This window comes from Urocitellus parryii, chromosome 6 (assembly GCF_045843805.1).
Source record: "Urocitellus parryii isolate mUroPar1 chromosome 6, mUroPar1.hap1, whole genome shotgun sequence".
In the NCBI taxonomy this organism is placed as follows: domain Eukaryota; kingdom Metazoa; phylum Chordata; class Mammalia; order Rodentia; family Sciuridae; genus Urocitellus; species Urocitellus parryii.
In genome coordinates, this window is record NC_135536.1 from 67,369,273 (window position 1) to 67,384,754 (window position 15,482).

General features: G+C 52.3%; 1 protein-coding gene across 1 annotated transcript in view; it reads right to left on the reverse strand.

The window, feature by feature from the left end:
* The window catches only part of Plekhg3 (pleckstrin homology and RhoGEF domain containing G3), a 41,017-nt gene that overhangs the window by 5,602 nt on the left and 19,933 nt on the right, over window positions 1-15,482 (reverse strand). Inside the window, exons 2-16 of the mRNA XM_077800314.1 lie at window positions 10,193-10,582; window positions 9,008-9,105; window positions 7,806-7,875; window positions 7,469-7,515; window positions 7,209-7,359; window positions 6,987-7,118; window positions 6,642-6,824; window positions 6,384-6,476; window positions 6,012-6,098; window positions 5,751-5,784; window positions 5,330-5,428; window positions 2,202-2,240; window positions 1,798-1,820; window positions 959-1,330; window positions 346-459 (exon numbers count right to left, since the gene is read on the reverse strand). Coding sequence (XP_077656440.1) covers window positions 346-459; window positions 959-1,330; window positions 1,798-1,820; window positions 2,202-2,240; window positions 5,330-5,428; window positions 5,751-5,784; window positions 6,012-6,098; window positions 6,384-6,476; window positions 6,642-6,824; window positions 6,987-7,118; window positions 7,209-7,359; window positions 7,469-7,515; window positions 7,806-7,875; window positions 9,008-9,105; window positions 10,193-10,543 — 1,893 coding nt within the window. The 5' untranslated portion in view covers window positions 10,544-10,582. The remainder of the gene's footprint in view (window positions 1-345; window positions 460-958; window positions 1,331-1,797; window positions 1,821-2,201; window positions 2,241-5,329; window positions 5,429-5,750; window positions 5,785-6,011; window positions 6,099-6,383; window positions 6,477-6,641; window positions 6,825-6,986; window positions 7,119-7,208; window positions 7,360-7,468; window positions 7,516-7,805; window positions 7,876-9,007; window positions 9,106-10,192; window positions 10,583-15,482) is intronic.

The window sequence follows — 15,482 nt, forward strand, 5'->3', positions numbered from 1 at the left end:
CAGGGTCAGAGCCTTCTGCTGTATACAAGGTGGCCTAGCTTAGAGGACCTGAAGTCCTGGTTCACTTCCATTAGCTGTGTCCCTTGGCATGCGGCTGTATCTGTCTCAAGGAAGGGTCAACTTTTTTTATAATTTATGGAAGGGGCTATCTATACACCAAACCATATACCCTAGACTGGACAGGTCTCCTGAAGGGGCAAGAGTTCCGGGTGGAGATGGGGGGACAAAGCCCTATTTCCAAGGGCACAGTGGGACAGTCCCTGCCTTAAAGACCTGCTTGCAGACCAGGAGATTGGGGCTCCAGGCACCCCCACATTATCTCCATCCCATTTGCTGGCCACTCACCTCTGGCAGAGAAGAGATAGACTCGAAGCTCAGATGCTTCTCAGCACTGGTTGGAGAATGGTTGCTGGGCCTTCTGCAGCTTTTGGGGCCTTCAGATTCCCTGTGTCCCTTCCCCTGAAGCAAGAAGAGGTCAGTCATCAACTCCAGGAAAACTGGGAGCTGGTCCCTTCTGCATCCCAACATGGACAGCATGTCCCATACCCAAGTAGGTTGGGCTGCCCTAAGCTAGCCCCGGACCCGAGACATTCCAGAGCACCTGACCCACAAGGCCTGGGGCCGCAGAGAGCCTTGCCAGGTATGAGGCTTTGGAAAAGCCCAGCCACTTTTCCTTCCAGTCCAAGTGGCCTTGACCTTTTAGCCCTGCAGTGTGCTGGCTTCTCCTCCCCCACCCCACCCCCACCCCATTAGTCCTACTCAGTGGGTTAGTGCCCAGTCCTGGAACAGCACATGCCAGGGACTCACCGGGGCATGACAATGAGTGAGGAGGTTAAGAAGTGCTTATAGGAGTGAAGAAACAGGGCAGGGTGGGGAGGGGACAGGAGGGGACTCTCAGATGGGCATGCATGAGCCAGGGAACATGCAAGGAAGAGGGGAGATCAAAGAGACACCTCACCATAGCACCCCGGGAGAAAAGTAAAGCGTTGGCTCGATAGTGCCAGCAGTGGAGGGCGGCCAGCAGGGAGCTGGCAAAGTCAGCTACCTGCTCTGCCACTGCCAGACTCTCCTCCTCCTCCTCCTCCTCCTCCTCCTCCTCCGAGCCTGGGGGCTCCGGCCTGGCCCCCTTCTCGCTGCCTTCATGCCCTTCCAGGTCCTCCAGAGAGACCGGAAAGGCCTGCTCCTCCTCCTCCTCCTCCTCCACCACCTCCTCCTCCTCCTCCTCCTCTTCCTCCTGCTCCTCTTGGGCAGCCCCTTCAGCCTGTGGCTGCAGGCCCCGTGTATGGAGGGGCTGCCCAAAGTCCAGGAGGGCACCAGCACTGCCTGCATGCTGTTCAGAGCACAAGAGCCCTCGTGACCAGCCTTGTGGGTAACCTCCTCCCCTCCCACAGGCAAACAGGGGCGGGGAGTGGGGGCTTCACACAGACAACCATCCATGCCCAGCCTCGGCCTCCACGGGATTCCATTGAGGAGGGGGGCATCTCATGGTGGGGAGGCTTGGATCAAGTTGGGAACACAGGCCCTGAAGAAGCCTGACTGCCTCAGAGAGGGGAAATGAGAAAGGCTCTAGGTGGGAAGGATGCCACTCCAGGAGAGGGGACAAAGGGTCCCCTGGGGCAAGGACCAGCTTATTCATCCCTGTGACCCTGTGCCAGAGCCTGGCACCCAGTAAGTGTTGATAGGTATATGGTGAATGAACGAAGACAGTAAGTAGCGGGGTGGGCCGACCTGGGCCATCCCCCCCACCCTCGGTCCTGCCAGCCCCTCTTCCCGGGCCTCTGCACCCACTGGCCTTACCTTCATTCCTGCTCCTCTGGCTGCTGACACCACCATCAGGTCCCCAGCACATGGGGAGGGGAAAAGACCAATAAGCAGGAGAAAGGGCCTCTTTAGAGAGGCCAGAGACCCCAGGGAAGCCTCACTGAGGGCTCTGGCTCCAAAGACCCTTCACCCTGGGCTTTCAAAGGAATGGCTAACAGATGATCAGGAGCACAGGTCTGTGCCTGCTGCTCGGCTCTTATTGTTATGGAGGAAAGGGTATAAGGCATGCAAGTTGGGGGACAGCTCAATCCCCTCTTCAGGTGACATGAGGAATAGAGATTGAGTTCCCTCAACCTGTTCTCCACAACCCCCCACCTGCTTCGCCCTCGCACCCCACCCAACGCTCCCTGCAAATCCCATCCACCCCCTCACATACTCACCTTTCTCGTTTAGTTGCCTGAGCAGGTGTCTGGTCGGCTCTGAGGAACACAAATGGGCAGAGTCAGCACAGGCCAAGAAATAGCGACACCTGGCCTGCATCCCACGCTCCCAGCACCGCAGGCCCATCACCAGCTCAAAGTCCCTTTGGCTCACCTCCAGCAACCCTACGGCCCCAGGGAGGCTCCCTCCACACTGTCACCAAGCCTCCTCACACCTTGCCAACAGGGAGGCAGGGCCTGGGCCACTCCTATCCCGCTGCAGAGCCCCACAGTGCAGCATGTTACCCCAGTCACTAGGATAGAACACCCATGGCCTTTAGTTCTAGAGCCACAGAGACAGGATGGGCTCCATGCTGCCCCTTCCGACTACCCAGCCATGTCTCCCTCTTCCTCTCTTGCAAAGACCTCGTCAGCACACTAGCTACAACCCCATCGCACCCTAGCTGGAAAACAGAGGTCGCACCCGACTTCCTATGGCCCCGAAAGCCTAGCATCGCACAGCCTCGTTGCCTGTTGGGGAGTGTCGCCCAGCTGGATAAGGGGTGACCAGGCTCTGGGGACAGGACACAAAACATATCCATTAGACTGGTGGTGCCATGACCTCCTACCCCAGCCTTTCTGGGGGCAGACCTGGGGGATAGGAAGACCTTATCTCAAGAGGTCCCTCTATGGAACCCCTAGCCTATCCCCATAGTTGCCCAGCTGGAGTTAAACAGGAGGCTTAGGGCCGGTCACGGTTTTCTATACACTTGGAGCCAAGTTCTCTCAGCTGACCCTTGTCAGATGGGCAGACTGAAGAACTTCTTTTCTCCTGAGATACACACATATGTACGCGCTCTAACAGCATCGATATAAGTAAGCACCTCATTGCTTCTGAAGTGAGAAATAGAATATACTTCATCCTTTCATTTTAAAAGTTGTAATCAAGAATACTTAACAGGGGCTGAAGGTGTAGCTCAGTGGCAAAGCACTTGCTGAGCATATGTGAGCCCTTGGGTTTGATTCCCAAAACCATCAAAAGAAAGAATTTTTTTTAAAAAAACAGCTTAAGATGTAACCATAGACCTTACTTATCCTATAGTGCACCTGTGTGCCCAATTCAGTTCTCTGGAAAGGAGAGAGTAGAAAAAACTCCTGGGGAAGGCAGAGTAGTTGGCTAAGCCCAGGTACTAGGTCGTTGCAGGTGGCCTGAGACCCCCCTCTTAGCAGCTCCCTAGTCTGTTTTTATCCACAGTTTCCATAAGTTCCTTCCACTGATTTCTAACCCAGAGAAGGAGGGAAAAGGGATACTAGAGACAGACATTCTCGGACTAAGGAGACTTTTCCTTAAAAACCCTTTTCAAAGTGCTGCATCTCGAATGCAGGCTATCTCTATGGCAACCCACAGCCCCTACCCCAGGGCTTCTGGAGCATCTGGCAGCTTCTTCCCCACCAGTGACGCTGCACCAGCTCCAGAAAATGAACAGTTCAAGCACGGCCAGCACCCTCTGCCCTAAAGTCTCAAGAGTATCAAACGTTTCAGGAAGATGTCTGTTTTCTTAAAGTTAAAAATAAAACTCATAAACAAGTGAACAAATTGTTAAAACCCAACTCTTGTAGTATTTATTTATTTATAGGTTAAAATCTCAGCCACGTGAGGGGCTGGGGATGTGGCTCAGAGGTAGAGCACCTGCCTAGCACGGCAAGACCCTGGGTTCAATCCTCAGTACCATATAACGATAAATAAAATAAAGGTATTGTGTCCAACTACAACTAAAAAAAAAAAAAAAAAAAATCCCAGCCACGTGGAAATTCTGGCTGTATAAAATGGCTCATTTACTGACTGCCTTGGTGATAGCTTGGTTGAGATGTAATTTTTATACCACACAATGCATTTAGAGTGTACGAGTTGACGGTTTTAAGTATATTACAGAGTTGTGCATGGGAGGGAGAGTTTTGATGCTGACATGATGACAGACAGTACTACGGTTACCATGGCTACTATTATCACTTAAAAGCTTCCATGTTCCAAGAACTTCTAATGTTAAGCTAAGGCAAGTTAAGTGGGAACATCAGAGGAAAGGGAACAAAATAAGCCTAAGACCAATAAAGCAACACCCCCAATTTGGAGCTTTTAACCATAAAATTTTTATAACCATTTCAAGTTTGCCCAGGGTTCAAGATCTACCTGAAGTAATACCAAACAATACAAAAACAGGAAAGCTTTCCAGGGACCACCTGGCTTCCCTACTAGAAGGCCAAAGCCCACTCGTCAATCCACATGGGTGTTCAGGGCAACCCATGGGTCAGTCACTCAACCCAATGCAGAGCTGGGGTTATAGCCCAGTGGTAGAGCAATTGCCTAGCAAGTGTGAGCTAGATGAATAAAAGTTCATCCACAACTAAAGATATTTTTAAAAGAAACAAACAAACAAACAAAAACAACAATGCCATTGTGGATCCAAACCAAGACACTGCTCTTAGTCACTCCACAATCTTTCTCTCAGGGCAACTATGAGATGGTTCTCAATCCCCATCCCCAACCCAAATCTGTCCCCAGCCTTTAGACCGAAGGGCAGAGTAAAACAGACCAGAAAACACACATGTGCATCAGCATCACTGCAGAGCTAAGAATAAAAGCAAGGTTTTCTCCTTCTAAATAGACGATTCCAGCAATGGAAGAAGGCCCAGGGGAGGAAAATGGAACCATTTCCTGAGACCCAAAGTAAATATTTCCTGTCTGGATTTGGTGCCACTTGGTCTAATTCATTTTCCTCATGTCCTGCTTCTGCTCTGCCATTCCAGAACTAGGCTGGGGATCACGCAATGATGTCCTAGTGTTCCTCCCACTGGCTCAGTGTGCTGAGTGGAAAGGAGGGAGGTTGGGATGGAAGGGAGCTAAGAAGGGGCTGAGGCCTGAATGAACAAGTATTCCTAGGTCCTTAAAGGGGGCTGCCCAAGCTGGTGGGCAAGAAGAGCCCAGAGGTACCCGGAGGAGGGCAATAAGAGAACAGGGAAAAAATACTCCATGGATGGCCTGCCGCCCTCGCCCTAGTTTTTGGAGAGATGAAAACATATTGCCACAGATGACTCCCTGCCTGGTCCAGGGTCCAAAAAAAGGTCTCCTGCCCACACAAACCTTCCCTTACCAGATTGCCGGCGCCCCTGGCGCACATGGGTGGACACCTCATCCTGAGAGGACCAAGCCTTCTTCAGCCGCTCTGGACTACAGCGGTACCGATGGGGATCTGCAACCAGAAGAAAGACAATCAGGTTTTGGATTCCAAGACCCAGCCCTTACCCAGCCACACCTCTGCTACCCAACCCCAGATCCAGGGCCCAGATGCCTCCAGAGCACCCTCCATCTTCTTCCATCTGGGGTCTTCAGGCCGAGAATCCTGCTCCTCAGCAGGACGGCATCCCTAATTATGTAGACGACCTTCAACCCTTGACAGAGGAGCCCCTCGCCCTCCCTGCTCCTGGAATAAAATCAGGCAAAGCCTGCCCAGGATGCAGCCTGACCTAACAGTGTATAATTAGGAACAAAACAGGCAAAAAAGGGTCACTCACAATAGGAATCCATTTCCAAGATGGCTTCCTTGGCCTAGAAAGGAAGAAAACCCACCTAGTTACTATCTTGCTGTGTGCTATACCTCTCTCACCCACTAGGACACCCCACAGGGCCACAACAAGGCCTGCGTACCTGCTACACCAATGCCCACTGTCCACTGGAACCATTATCTAGAGGGTGGGGCCCCAGCAGATCCTCTGGATCTGGCCCCGAGGGACACACACTCTCCATGCCCCACCAGATGCACTCTGGGAACTGACCTTCTGGGGAATGGTGGCATGGTGGTTCTCCAGGATGAGCCTCTTGATGTGATGAGTCCAGCTCCGTTTCTCCTCCACTGTCTTGGCCTGAGAGGACCCGAGGGAAAGGGACCCCGGGGTTATTAGTACAGGCTGAAGCTGCTGGGCACAGACAGCACTTCTGCCTGAGGGAAAGGTGGGAGGAAGGACTGTGCTGGGCTCTTGGTGAGGTTGCCTTGACTCCTCACCACGACCCCAGGGTGTCTGCAATGACCCCTTTACAGATAGAGACACTGGGTCTTAGGGCAGCGGGGTGAGCCAAAGAGCCAGGAATCCGATGCACAGGTGCTCGCCAATCTTGGTCCCCACCCCTGCACCCTGGCCACCCCTCACCTGGATGCTGTACTGTTGCTTGCTGTGCTTATAGTGGGTGACAGTGAAGCACAGGGAATCTTTGGTGCTCTCGATCAGCATCAGGGAGGAGCACTGGGGAGAGAGGGAAGAGGGAGTCAGAGGGAGGAAGTGGGGACCAGCCATTGAGACAGTCTCACTAGGCTGGTGCTGGAGCCTGGTGAAGCAGACAAGAAGCAGAAGAGACAGGACCCTTTGGGAAGGGAGAAGATAGCAGAGGCGCTGGGGTGGCCTAGTTACCGGGATGTGACCTTTGTAGACAAAATGATCGCCCCGTTTCTTGGTGATGAACAGTGTTTTGTCAAAGAGGAAGAAAGTCCTCTCGTTGCGCACACGGTGCACACGGAACGTGCCCTCCAGGACAAGCTCCCCGTAGATGGTCAGGTCTGGCCCCTTCCAGTTGATGAGCAGTGACTGAATTTCCTACAGCAGAAAGACCCCAACCACCAGGGTCAGGCTTCACAGGCCCCAGAAGGCTCTTCAGACATCATCCCTCAGCTCATCTCAGCAGGGCAGTGACATTCCCTGACCCCAGCCTGGCCCATCCACCCAGGCATCTCCACCCACCTCCCAGACCCAGAGCACCTGGAGGCGAACGGCATGCTCGTGCCTCCTCTTCATGTCATTGATGTACCAGGCCACACAGGTCATGGTGTCAATGGCATCTTCCACCACCTCAAAGCCATCCTCTTCTTCATCAAAATGTTTGGCAATTTCCTGCACAGGAGAAAGGGGTTTGGACAAGGTTGACTCAAAGGCCCTGCCCCTCCCTGAGACTCCATGTCCAGGGAAGGACACCTGGGCTACCTGGAGCAGCAGGTGGTACTTGAGGATGCGCTGGACTGGCTTCAGGAGGTAGGAGCCCAAGGGCAGCGAGTGCTGTAGCAGCTCCTGCCGGTCCCGAAAGAACTTGGCCTGCTGCTTGTCCCGCATACATTCCGTCAGGGCAGCCACGGAGCTGGGAGTAGGGAGAAGGAGTGTCACTGCTGGGGGGAAGGCCTGGTGAGGAGGAAGGGACTCCAAACTCACCCCATGGCTCGGCATCCCATCCCACCCCAATTACTCACTTGGGATAGTTGTTGCAATACTGGGTGTAGATATCAAACTCTTGGCTCTAGGAGAGATCAAAAAATAGTAATTTCAGGAAGTTTCTAATTTTGACTATAAACCATGTGGGACCCCTGGCCCCTAAGTGCCCTCTGTCTCCACTTCCCCTGAGTGCCTGCAGAGACACCTTGGTATTCATTTCTCTAGGGCATCCCATCCACCGGGCAGACCCTGGGCACAGGGCACCCGGCCCTTACCCTGGAGAGGGATCCCCAGGGCTCAGGTATCTTCATGTATGGGGCTTTCCTTTCCCTTTAAGCTCCTTGCAAGGTGGAACAAGAACCCGGCCCTTCTTACCCTTTCCACAAAGCAGCTGGCCACAGCCACAGGGTCACTATTGCAGCTGTCCAGGTCTCTGAGTAGCTGGCTGGGTGAGGGGAGAGCAGATCAGAGGCCAAACTCTGCAGCCTCCCCTGCAGCAATGTGCCCTCTGCCCCACCTCCTGAGACCCAGACTCACAGCCGGCTCTGCTGACATGCTAAGAGCTAGGGCTTCCACCCTCTGGTGAGCCCTGCACCAGAAAGTATCCAGCACACCACAAATACAGGGAGCCCACATGCTCAGCAAGCAGGAAAGGAAGAGGGGACACTACTACCCACCTTAGGAAAGGGACACAGTTCCTCTGTGGGCAGAAGGAGTCAAATACACAAAAGCAGAGATTAAAGGGGGAAGGAAAGAGGAGACTAGTAAAGAAGGCTCCCCTATATAAAGGATGCAAGAAGCAGGGAGACATGATAAGTTTTAGCACCCTTGATCTTAGATGGGAGCACTGTAGGAACCCCAGAAACAATGCTCCCCTGCCTCCTGCTCTTCCCTAGCCCACCATCTGGTGAAGTTTTGCCTGCACCCCACCCTCTCAGACTTCTCTGGCTGCAAAGGTCCCTCGGCCCATCTTAAGGGACTTGGGGGAAGGGTCCTCCTATCAACACTGTTCCCCAGGCTCTGCTTGTCCTGACTAGTGCCCCTCCCTGATGCTCCATGGTCCCATGGCAGCAGACACAGGCCCTCACAAGCCTCTTGGCCCTGAGGCAGCCCCTGGCCAGGCCTTGTTTGGCCTCTCCCACCGATCCTGCCTGGCTTGTGCATTCCACTAACAGGTCAAATCGTCCGTGGGGAGTCCAGACTTCCCTTGGGACCAGTGGGAAGGAGAAGAAGTAATTACAAGAAGTGCAAGTGGGGAACGAAGAGGAAGACAAATGAAGAGCACCAGCGTGGAAGGTTCTAGCAGTCCCCTGAGAAGGTGCTGGCCCAGGCTGGACCAAGCAAGCACATGCCCTCAAATGATCTATCTCTTCTCCCCAGAGCACATTTTCCCAGCTGGTATCCTGTTCCCTAACCGTGCCCTTGTGCAGAGATGAAACTCCCTTCCCCCTATCCTCACAGATCAGATCCCAGGCCCATTTGTCACAGCCCATGTCCAGGGACATCTAGGCTCCTCCCGGGGTCCCAAGATGGGCCTCATCAGCAGAAAGCGGTGAGCATCAGGCCCATTTACACACCTGTTCAGGGCATAGATGCTTTCTATGTTCCCAAAGAGGGCACTGACTTGTTCTGGTGTCAGCAGCCCAGGCGTGTCGATGATCTTCAAGAGGTAGTCCTGCATGGAGAGAGGGGATCAGAACCCGGCCCCTCCTGGCTCACCCTGTTCTCCCTACCCACTCCAACCTGCCCACCCTCAATTCTGTACTGCATTTTATAGCTATGACACAATTTCACAGACAGCACTCACTGTACTGGGTTAGACAGTGTCCACCCAAAACTTCATGCCCACTTGGCACCTCAGAATACAATGTTATTTGGAAACAGGGTCTTTGCAGGTGTCACTGGTTAAGGCTCTGAAGATGATAGAATATTTAGAATGAACTCTAAATCCAATGACTGGTATCCTTATAAGAAGAAAGGACCCAGACACAAAGAAGGTGATGGGAAGAGAGTAGAATGATACAGCTACAGACTAAAGGACCCAGCGAGTGCCAGCAACCTCCAGAAGCTAGAGGAGAGAATGGAACACATCCACCTGGAGGCTCCCGAGAACCAACCTGGCTTAACACCTTGATTTTGGACTTTTCAACTGACAAAGAATTAATTTCTGTTGTTTTAAGCCACGGGATTTGTGGTGATCTGTTACAGAACCTTATCAACCTGATACACCTCTCTCCCTAGCAGGGCAGAAGGACCCCCAACACCACATCACCATTTCCTGCGTGCTGTGCAGTCTCAAACCCTACACAAGCCCGGCCAGTTAGGCATGGCCTTGCTTTGCAGGTGAGGAACCTGAGGCTCAGGAAGTTACACAGAGACTAAGACATCACAGGCAGAGGACAGCAGAGTAGGGATCTAGATGTGACTACCAGGGTTCAGTCCCTATGAAGCACCATGGTCTTCCAAGTGGGGCTGGAGTCTCTCCCTCCCTATCAATGGTGCCTCCTCCATGGACACATGCAGACGTTCTACTGCCCAAACTACTGATGTGGCTCAATGTCATAAGGAAACCCAAGAAGTGATAGGGTATGGCTCTGAGACCTCCCCACCACTCCCTGGGAAGAATGTCCTGAGACAAATGCGCAAGGGAGACCTTTCCTTCCTTGGGTATAAACAGGTTCCTATGAGAGCTGAGCCACTGGAGGACCGTGTCCCCAGCCCTGTGAGGAAATTAATGGACCCCTCCTAGCATCGGCACTCACCTCCACGATGCTGCGCAGGTCCTGCACATACATACGCTCTGTTTCCACAATCTCTCTCACCACTCGGCCCAGGTAGCTGAGCTTGTGGTGCGCAGGCCCTGCTGCCGCCCGGCTATTGAATGGGGAGAGGGGTCCCTTCATGTTCAGCCAGCTGCTGGAGTTGTTGTTGCTGTTGGGGGCATGCCGACCACGTGGGGAGCCTGCCCCATTCTGGGCTGAGGCCTCAGAGCCAAGGGGCTCCTCCATGGCACTGTGGCTGTCACGGGAGGAGCCAGATGAAGAGGTGGTGGACGTCAGGCTTGCTGGCCGCTCCTGGCTGCCATCTTGGCAAAGGGCGGTGGAGACGGGCATCCTGGCATTGCTGCCTGCAGGGTGCACTTCGGGGAGATTCTGGAGCAATAAAGAGATAGAAGAAGGATCAACCTCCGAGTCTCCACAGAATCAGAAAGCGGAAGGAAGGTTGCCAGGGAGAGGGGAAGTTATTGATGGTGAGTACAGAGTTCAGTTTCATAAGATGATGACAGTTCCCCGGATGGGCAGCAGTGACAGCTGCATAGAAACATGAAAGTACTTAATGTCTCCAAATTGTACACTTAAAAATAGTTAAGATGGTAAGTTTTACGTTAAGTGTATTTTACCACAATTTAAGAAACAAGACAAAACTGAAGGCCAATGAGGACCATTCTCTCCAGAGTACACGAGCACTGGCAAGGATGCCCAAGTGACATTTCTTCCCAATTCCAACCACTCCATCTCCATCCTTCCCAGAGGAGAACAGGTGGCTTACTCCAGGGAACAATAAAAGGCCTAGAAATTTGAGGCCCCAGGAAAGCAGAGAGGACACTGTGCCAGCATAGTGGTCCAGGGCACCTTCTGGGGAACTCAAAAGTCCAGCCTTGCCACTTGGGCAAAGTGCTTATTCTCTCACAGTCTCAATCTGCTCCTCACCTGTAAGTGAGGATGGATATAGCCTACCCCAGGGGCTGTGTCCTCCAAGATGAAGTGACCCACTGTCTATAGCTTTCAGCATAGTGTGTGGCACAGAGCAAATGCTTCATAAGCCATCCATATGGTGATGACAATGGTTATTGTCAAACGCACATCCCTAGTGCCTGCCTGGCAGGGCCTGCACTGGGGTGAATGCACAGGGAGGAGCGATCTAGCTCTTACAAAGTTAAGACAGCATGTGGACCAGCAGGCAACATTCTCCCAGAACTGCAAAATCTCAGGCACCTGTGGCTTCATCACGTACCTGAAACTTTCTGGCTACTGATGGGGAAGACAGAAGAGATGGCGGCATGGCTGAACCAACTTCACCCCCTGCCCCACCCTGGCACTTGGTACAGGTAGGACCCTGACTCAGCCAGGCCAGGAAATTCCTCAGAGTTGAGCCACTGCTGAGTCTCTATAAGCTCCCGGCAGCACAGCAGGCAGGAAACTGCACCCAGGGGAGGCAAACACAGCCTCAGGTGGACTTTATTCCCCAGCAGATGGTGCAGCTCACAGGCAGGCCCACCCAGAGTGGGCAGGGAGCAGTGGCTAGAGCCTACTTCAGGTTGTGGCCTTTGAGAAAGACAAGACCCACCTCACAGGTCCAGAGCTCACTAATACCACTTTCCAGAATGTTCATTTGATGGCTATTTCCAAAGGGTAAAAAAAAAAAAAAAAAAGCTTGTGTGCATCCCTCTCACCTCTGCTAACCCAATTCTTCAAACTCTAGCCTGGGACTCTGAAGCTACTGACCCACAAACATAGCCAAGAGGCACAGGTTTGGGCTACAAGGAGAGAATCTAAGAAGTGTCATCACTCCAGTATCCTTGGCACTGGCCCCCTGATTTTCTATGCCTCTCCCCCTACTTGCAAGCCAGTACTCTGGACCCTGGCTCTTGCAAATATTGTGCTCTCTGCCTGGGCATTATTTCCTCCCCACCTACTCCATGCCATACCACCCTGCAACCTTCAGTCTCAGATTAGAAGCCACTTCCTCCAGGAACCTTCCCATATCACCCCCCAAAACCTGGGGGACCCCTGCTATGTACTCTTACAGCCTCCCAGGTTTCCTCTTCTGAGACCCTCTGCTCTGGACTGTACATTACTTAAGGACAGCAATCACAAGGGCTGATTTGGCAAATTTGAATAACAATGGAGTACAAACTGATGCTTTTACTAAACTAAAAGTCAGGCGGGCCAGACCTACTTACCATCCATCACTTAACTCAGCCCGGCCAGCCAGGACCTTCTGGAACACAGGACTCTGTCATGCTGGATCTCAGCAGGGGGTGGGAGAAGGTCACCTTTGAGGTACTCTACAAAATCCCCTCAAGTGGCAGATGAGGAGGCAGCAGCAGCCCTGGGACCAGCCTGGTGTTCCTCTCTGCTGTGCCACACAGGGAGGATTACATAACAGGACTGTGTGGGTGCATCTCAGAGGAGAGCCTAGGGAAGACGGTGCTGCTGCTTCCTCCTCCCTCTCCAAAGAGGCTTTGCAGTTAATCAGCTCTGCCTCTCTGGAGAACCAGCAGCAGGGCAACAGCAAAGGCAGCAGGAAGAGAAAGACCCAAGCCTCACCTCCCACTCTGGACCCCCAGCTCTGGGGCACTCTGATGTCCTTCAAAGCAGCTGTATAGTCAGGCACCGCCCCCCATCTGGAACAAGGGATTTATGGCCTAAGACCTTTCCCAGATCCCTGGGGTCAGTCACCTCCTGTGGGGAGGCTAAAAGGAAAAAGCCCAAATCCCAAATGGATTTTGCAGCCAGGCAGCTCACAGCCTTAAGGCAAAAGATTAATTACAGACCCACTCCAAACTGCACATACCAGGGAGATCTGTCACTATAGGGTACCTTCTGAGGGTTACTCCTTGGGGATCCCACTGGGTGAGGATGGCAACATAAGTACACCAGGAACCCAGAAACTAATTATTTTCTACTTTGAGAAGTTTTTAAAAAGTGGAATTCACACCTAAATTCTCCTAGGGCTAAAACAAACCAAAGAAGCCACCTACTGGCAGGTTCTCCGTGCCATAGGCAGGAAGTCACCCCTCAAACAAGGCTATGCAGCAGGCACTCTCAGGGTCCCCATAGATTCAGAGCTGAAGCCACAGAAGTAGTAAGTGGTAGATCTGGACTTGGAAAGCAGGCCCCAGAACTTATGCTCTACCAGCCCCTGCCTCCTTGATGGATTTCACACCAGTCAGGGCGACAAGCAAAGGGTTAGTGACAGCCCCTGGATGCATGGCTTTGCTTCAGAATAAGCTATGGAGGACATGGGAGACATGAGAGACTAGGGTCTATAACACTCCAAAGGACTGAGAAGGCTATTTCTGGACCTGCCTACCACGTGGCCTCTAGCATTTACTCTCCCATTAGAGCAACACAGTAATAATACAAATTCCAGGTCAAAGGAGCACAGGCCATGCAGAAGCAGAAATGAGAAGGGAAAGGTCCCTAGGATCAGATTAAAAATTTCTCAGATGACAACAGAAACCCTGCAGTGACTGGGAGACCCACCCATGATCACAAGGCTCTCTCTCCTTGGCAGAATTCACTGGAAAAGAACCTAGAGGCCAAGGAGAAATGGGCAGCAAGTACAGCAAGGCGGGTCCGTGCGTGGGCTGTGGAGAGGGCCACTGTGACACAGTAGACACACCCCAATCCATCGGAGCAGAGACAAGTACCACCCACATGCTCCCAGGACAGGGGCAGCCTTTCCTTCCTATGTGATCCAGTAAGCATCACCCACAAGGTAAGATCCTCTCCCCAACCTAGGATGAGAAATTGGTTCCTCCAACTCATCCTGGAAGACACCGTCTGCTGGGGAATGAGGGGATGAGGCAGACAGCAGCCAGACCCTCAAGCCCACGCCCACCCCATGCCACCATACCTGGTCTCCAAGTTCCCTAAGCTTCTCCTGCAGAGACCTCTTGCAACAGAGTCAATCCAGTCAGTATCAATCCATGAATTAACCTTCTGGAAAATCTACTTCTCATATCCTAAGCTGTGAATCCCTGTCAAGGTCCCCAAAGAACTTTCTTTATGATGAGCCCAAGAAACACAGGTATATATCTTTTTTAAGGATGCAGAAGCATGAGAGGGAGGGAGAATGATTTATTTCTCTTTCCTTCTTCTTCTTCTTTTTTTTTTTTTTTTTTTGGCAGAACTGGGGATTGAAGCTAGGGCCTGACATGTCAGATAAGCACTCTACCACTGAATCATACACTCAGCCTTTTTTTTTTTTTAATACTTTTACTTATTTGGGTTTTTGTTTATTTATTTATTTATTTAAATGTGGTGCTAAGGATCGAACCAGTACCTCACACGGGCAGGCAAACGCTCTACCACTGAAACACAACCACAGCCCCACCCAGCCCTTTTTTAAAAATATTTTGAGACTGGGTCTCAGCTGGGCATGGTGGCACACACCTGTAATCCCAGCAACTCAGGAGGCTAAAGCAGAAGGATCATCTGCCTGGGCGATTTAGTAACACATGGTCTCAAAATTAAAAAAAAAAAAAAAAAAAATTGAAGGGCTGGGGGTTGTAGCTCAGTGGTACAGCACCCATGGTTCAATCCCCAGTAACCCCCCCCCACCCCCCAAAACACCTTTTAATTTAAATATAAGGAAAATTACATCCTTCCTCTACCCCACACCTGCCCAAGTTACACAGCCTCACCTCCTGAGAATAGGCCCTACATCTCCTCAGGTATGGAGGCAGGCAGGTTACAGCAGGTCCCTTGGAATCCCAACAGGGTGGACTGGGGCCAAGTCTCACATCCTTCCCCTCCCAACCATGCCTCAGCACCATGCCCTCAATCTGACCCAACAGGGGGGAAAAAAGATACCCCCAGGAAAGTGCAATGCCTTCTGTGTTTTGTCCTCAGGCCTCTTGTAACTGAGCAGTGAGATCTTACTTCCCCACCACATTCCCTTTAGAAAGGAACATCCCACAGGGGTACCCACCTGCAGCCCTCAAGAATTCTATGCCTCTGGTTTTGGGGAATCCCCAGGAATCACCCCATTCCCTCAGACTTTGCTCCCAGGCAGCCAACGAGCTGAGAAGGCAGTGAACCCTTTGGTGGGCAGGTAGGCTGGAGACTTCCCAGAAAACATTCTGGTTAAGAGAGGCTGACGTCATCCTTTCACCTACTGCCCTTCCTTCACCCCACACCCAAGAACGGAAACGCCATGGCACCACACCTGTGTGGTGTGGTGGGCAGGAAAGGAGTAAGGGGGTTCCCCCAACAGTAGCTGCTCCAAAGTCCACCTTCCTCAGCCAGAAGGTGCAGCCTGCTG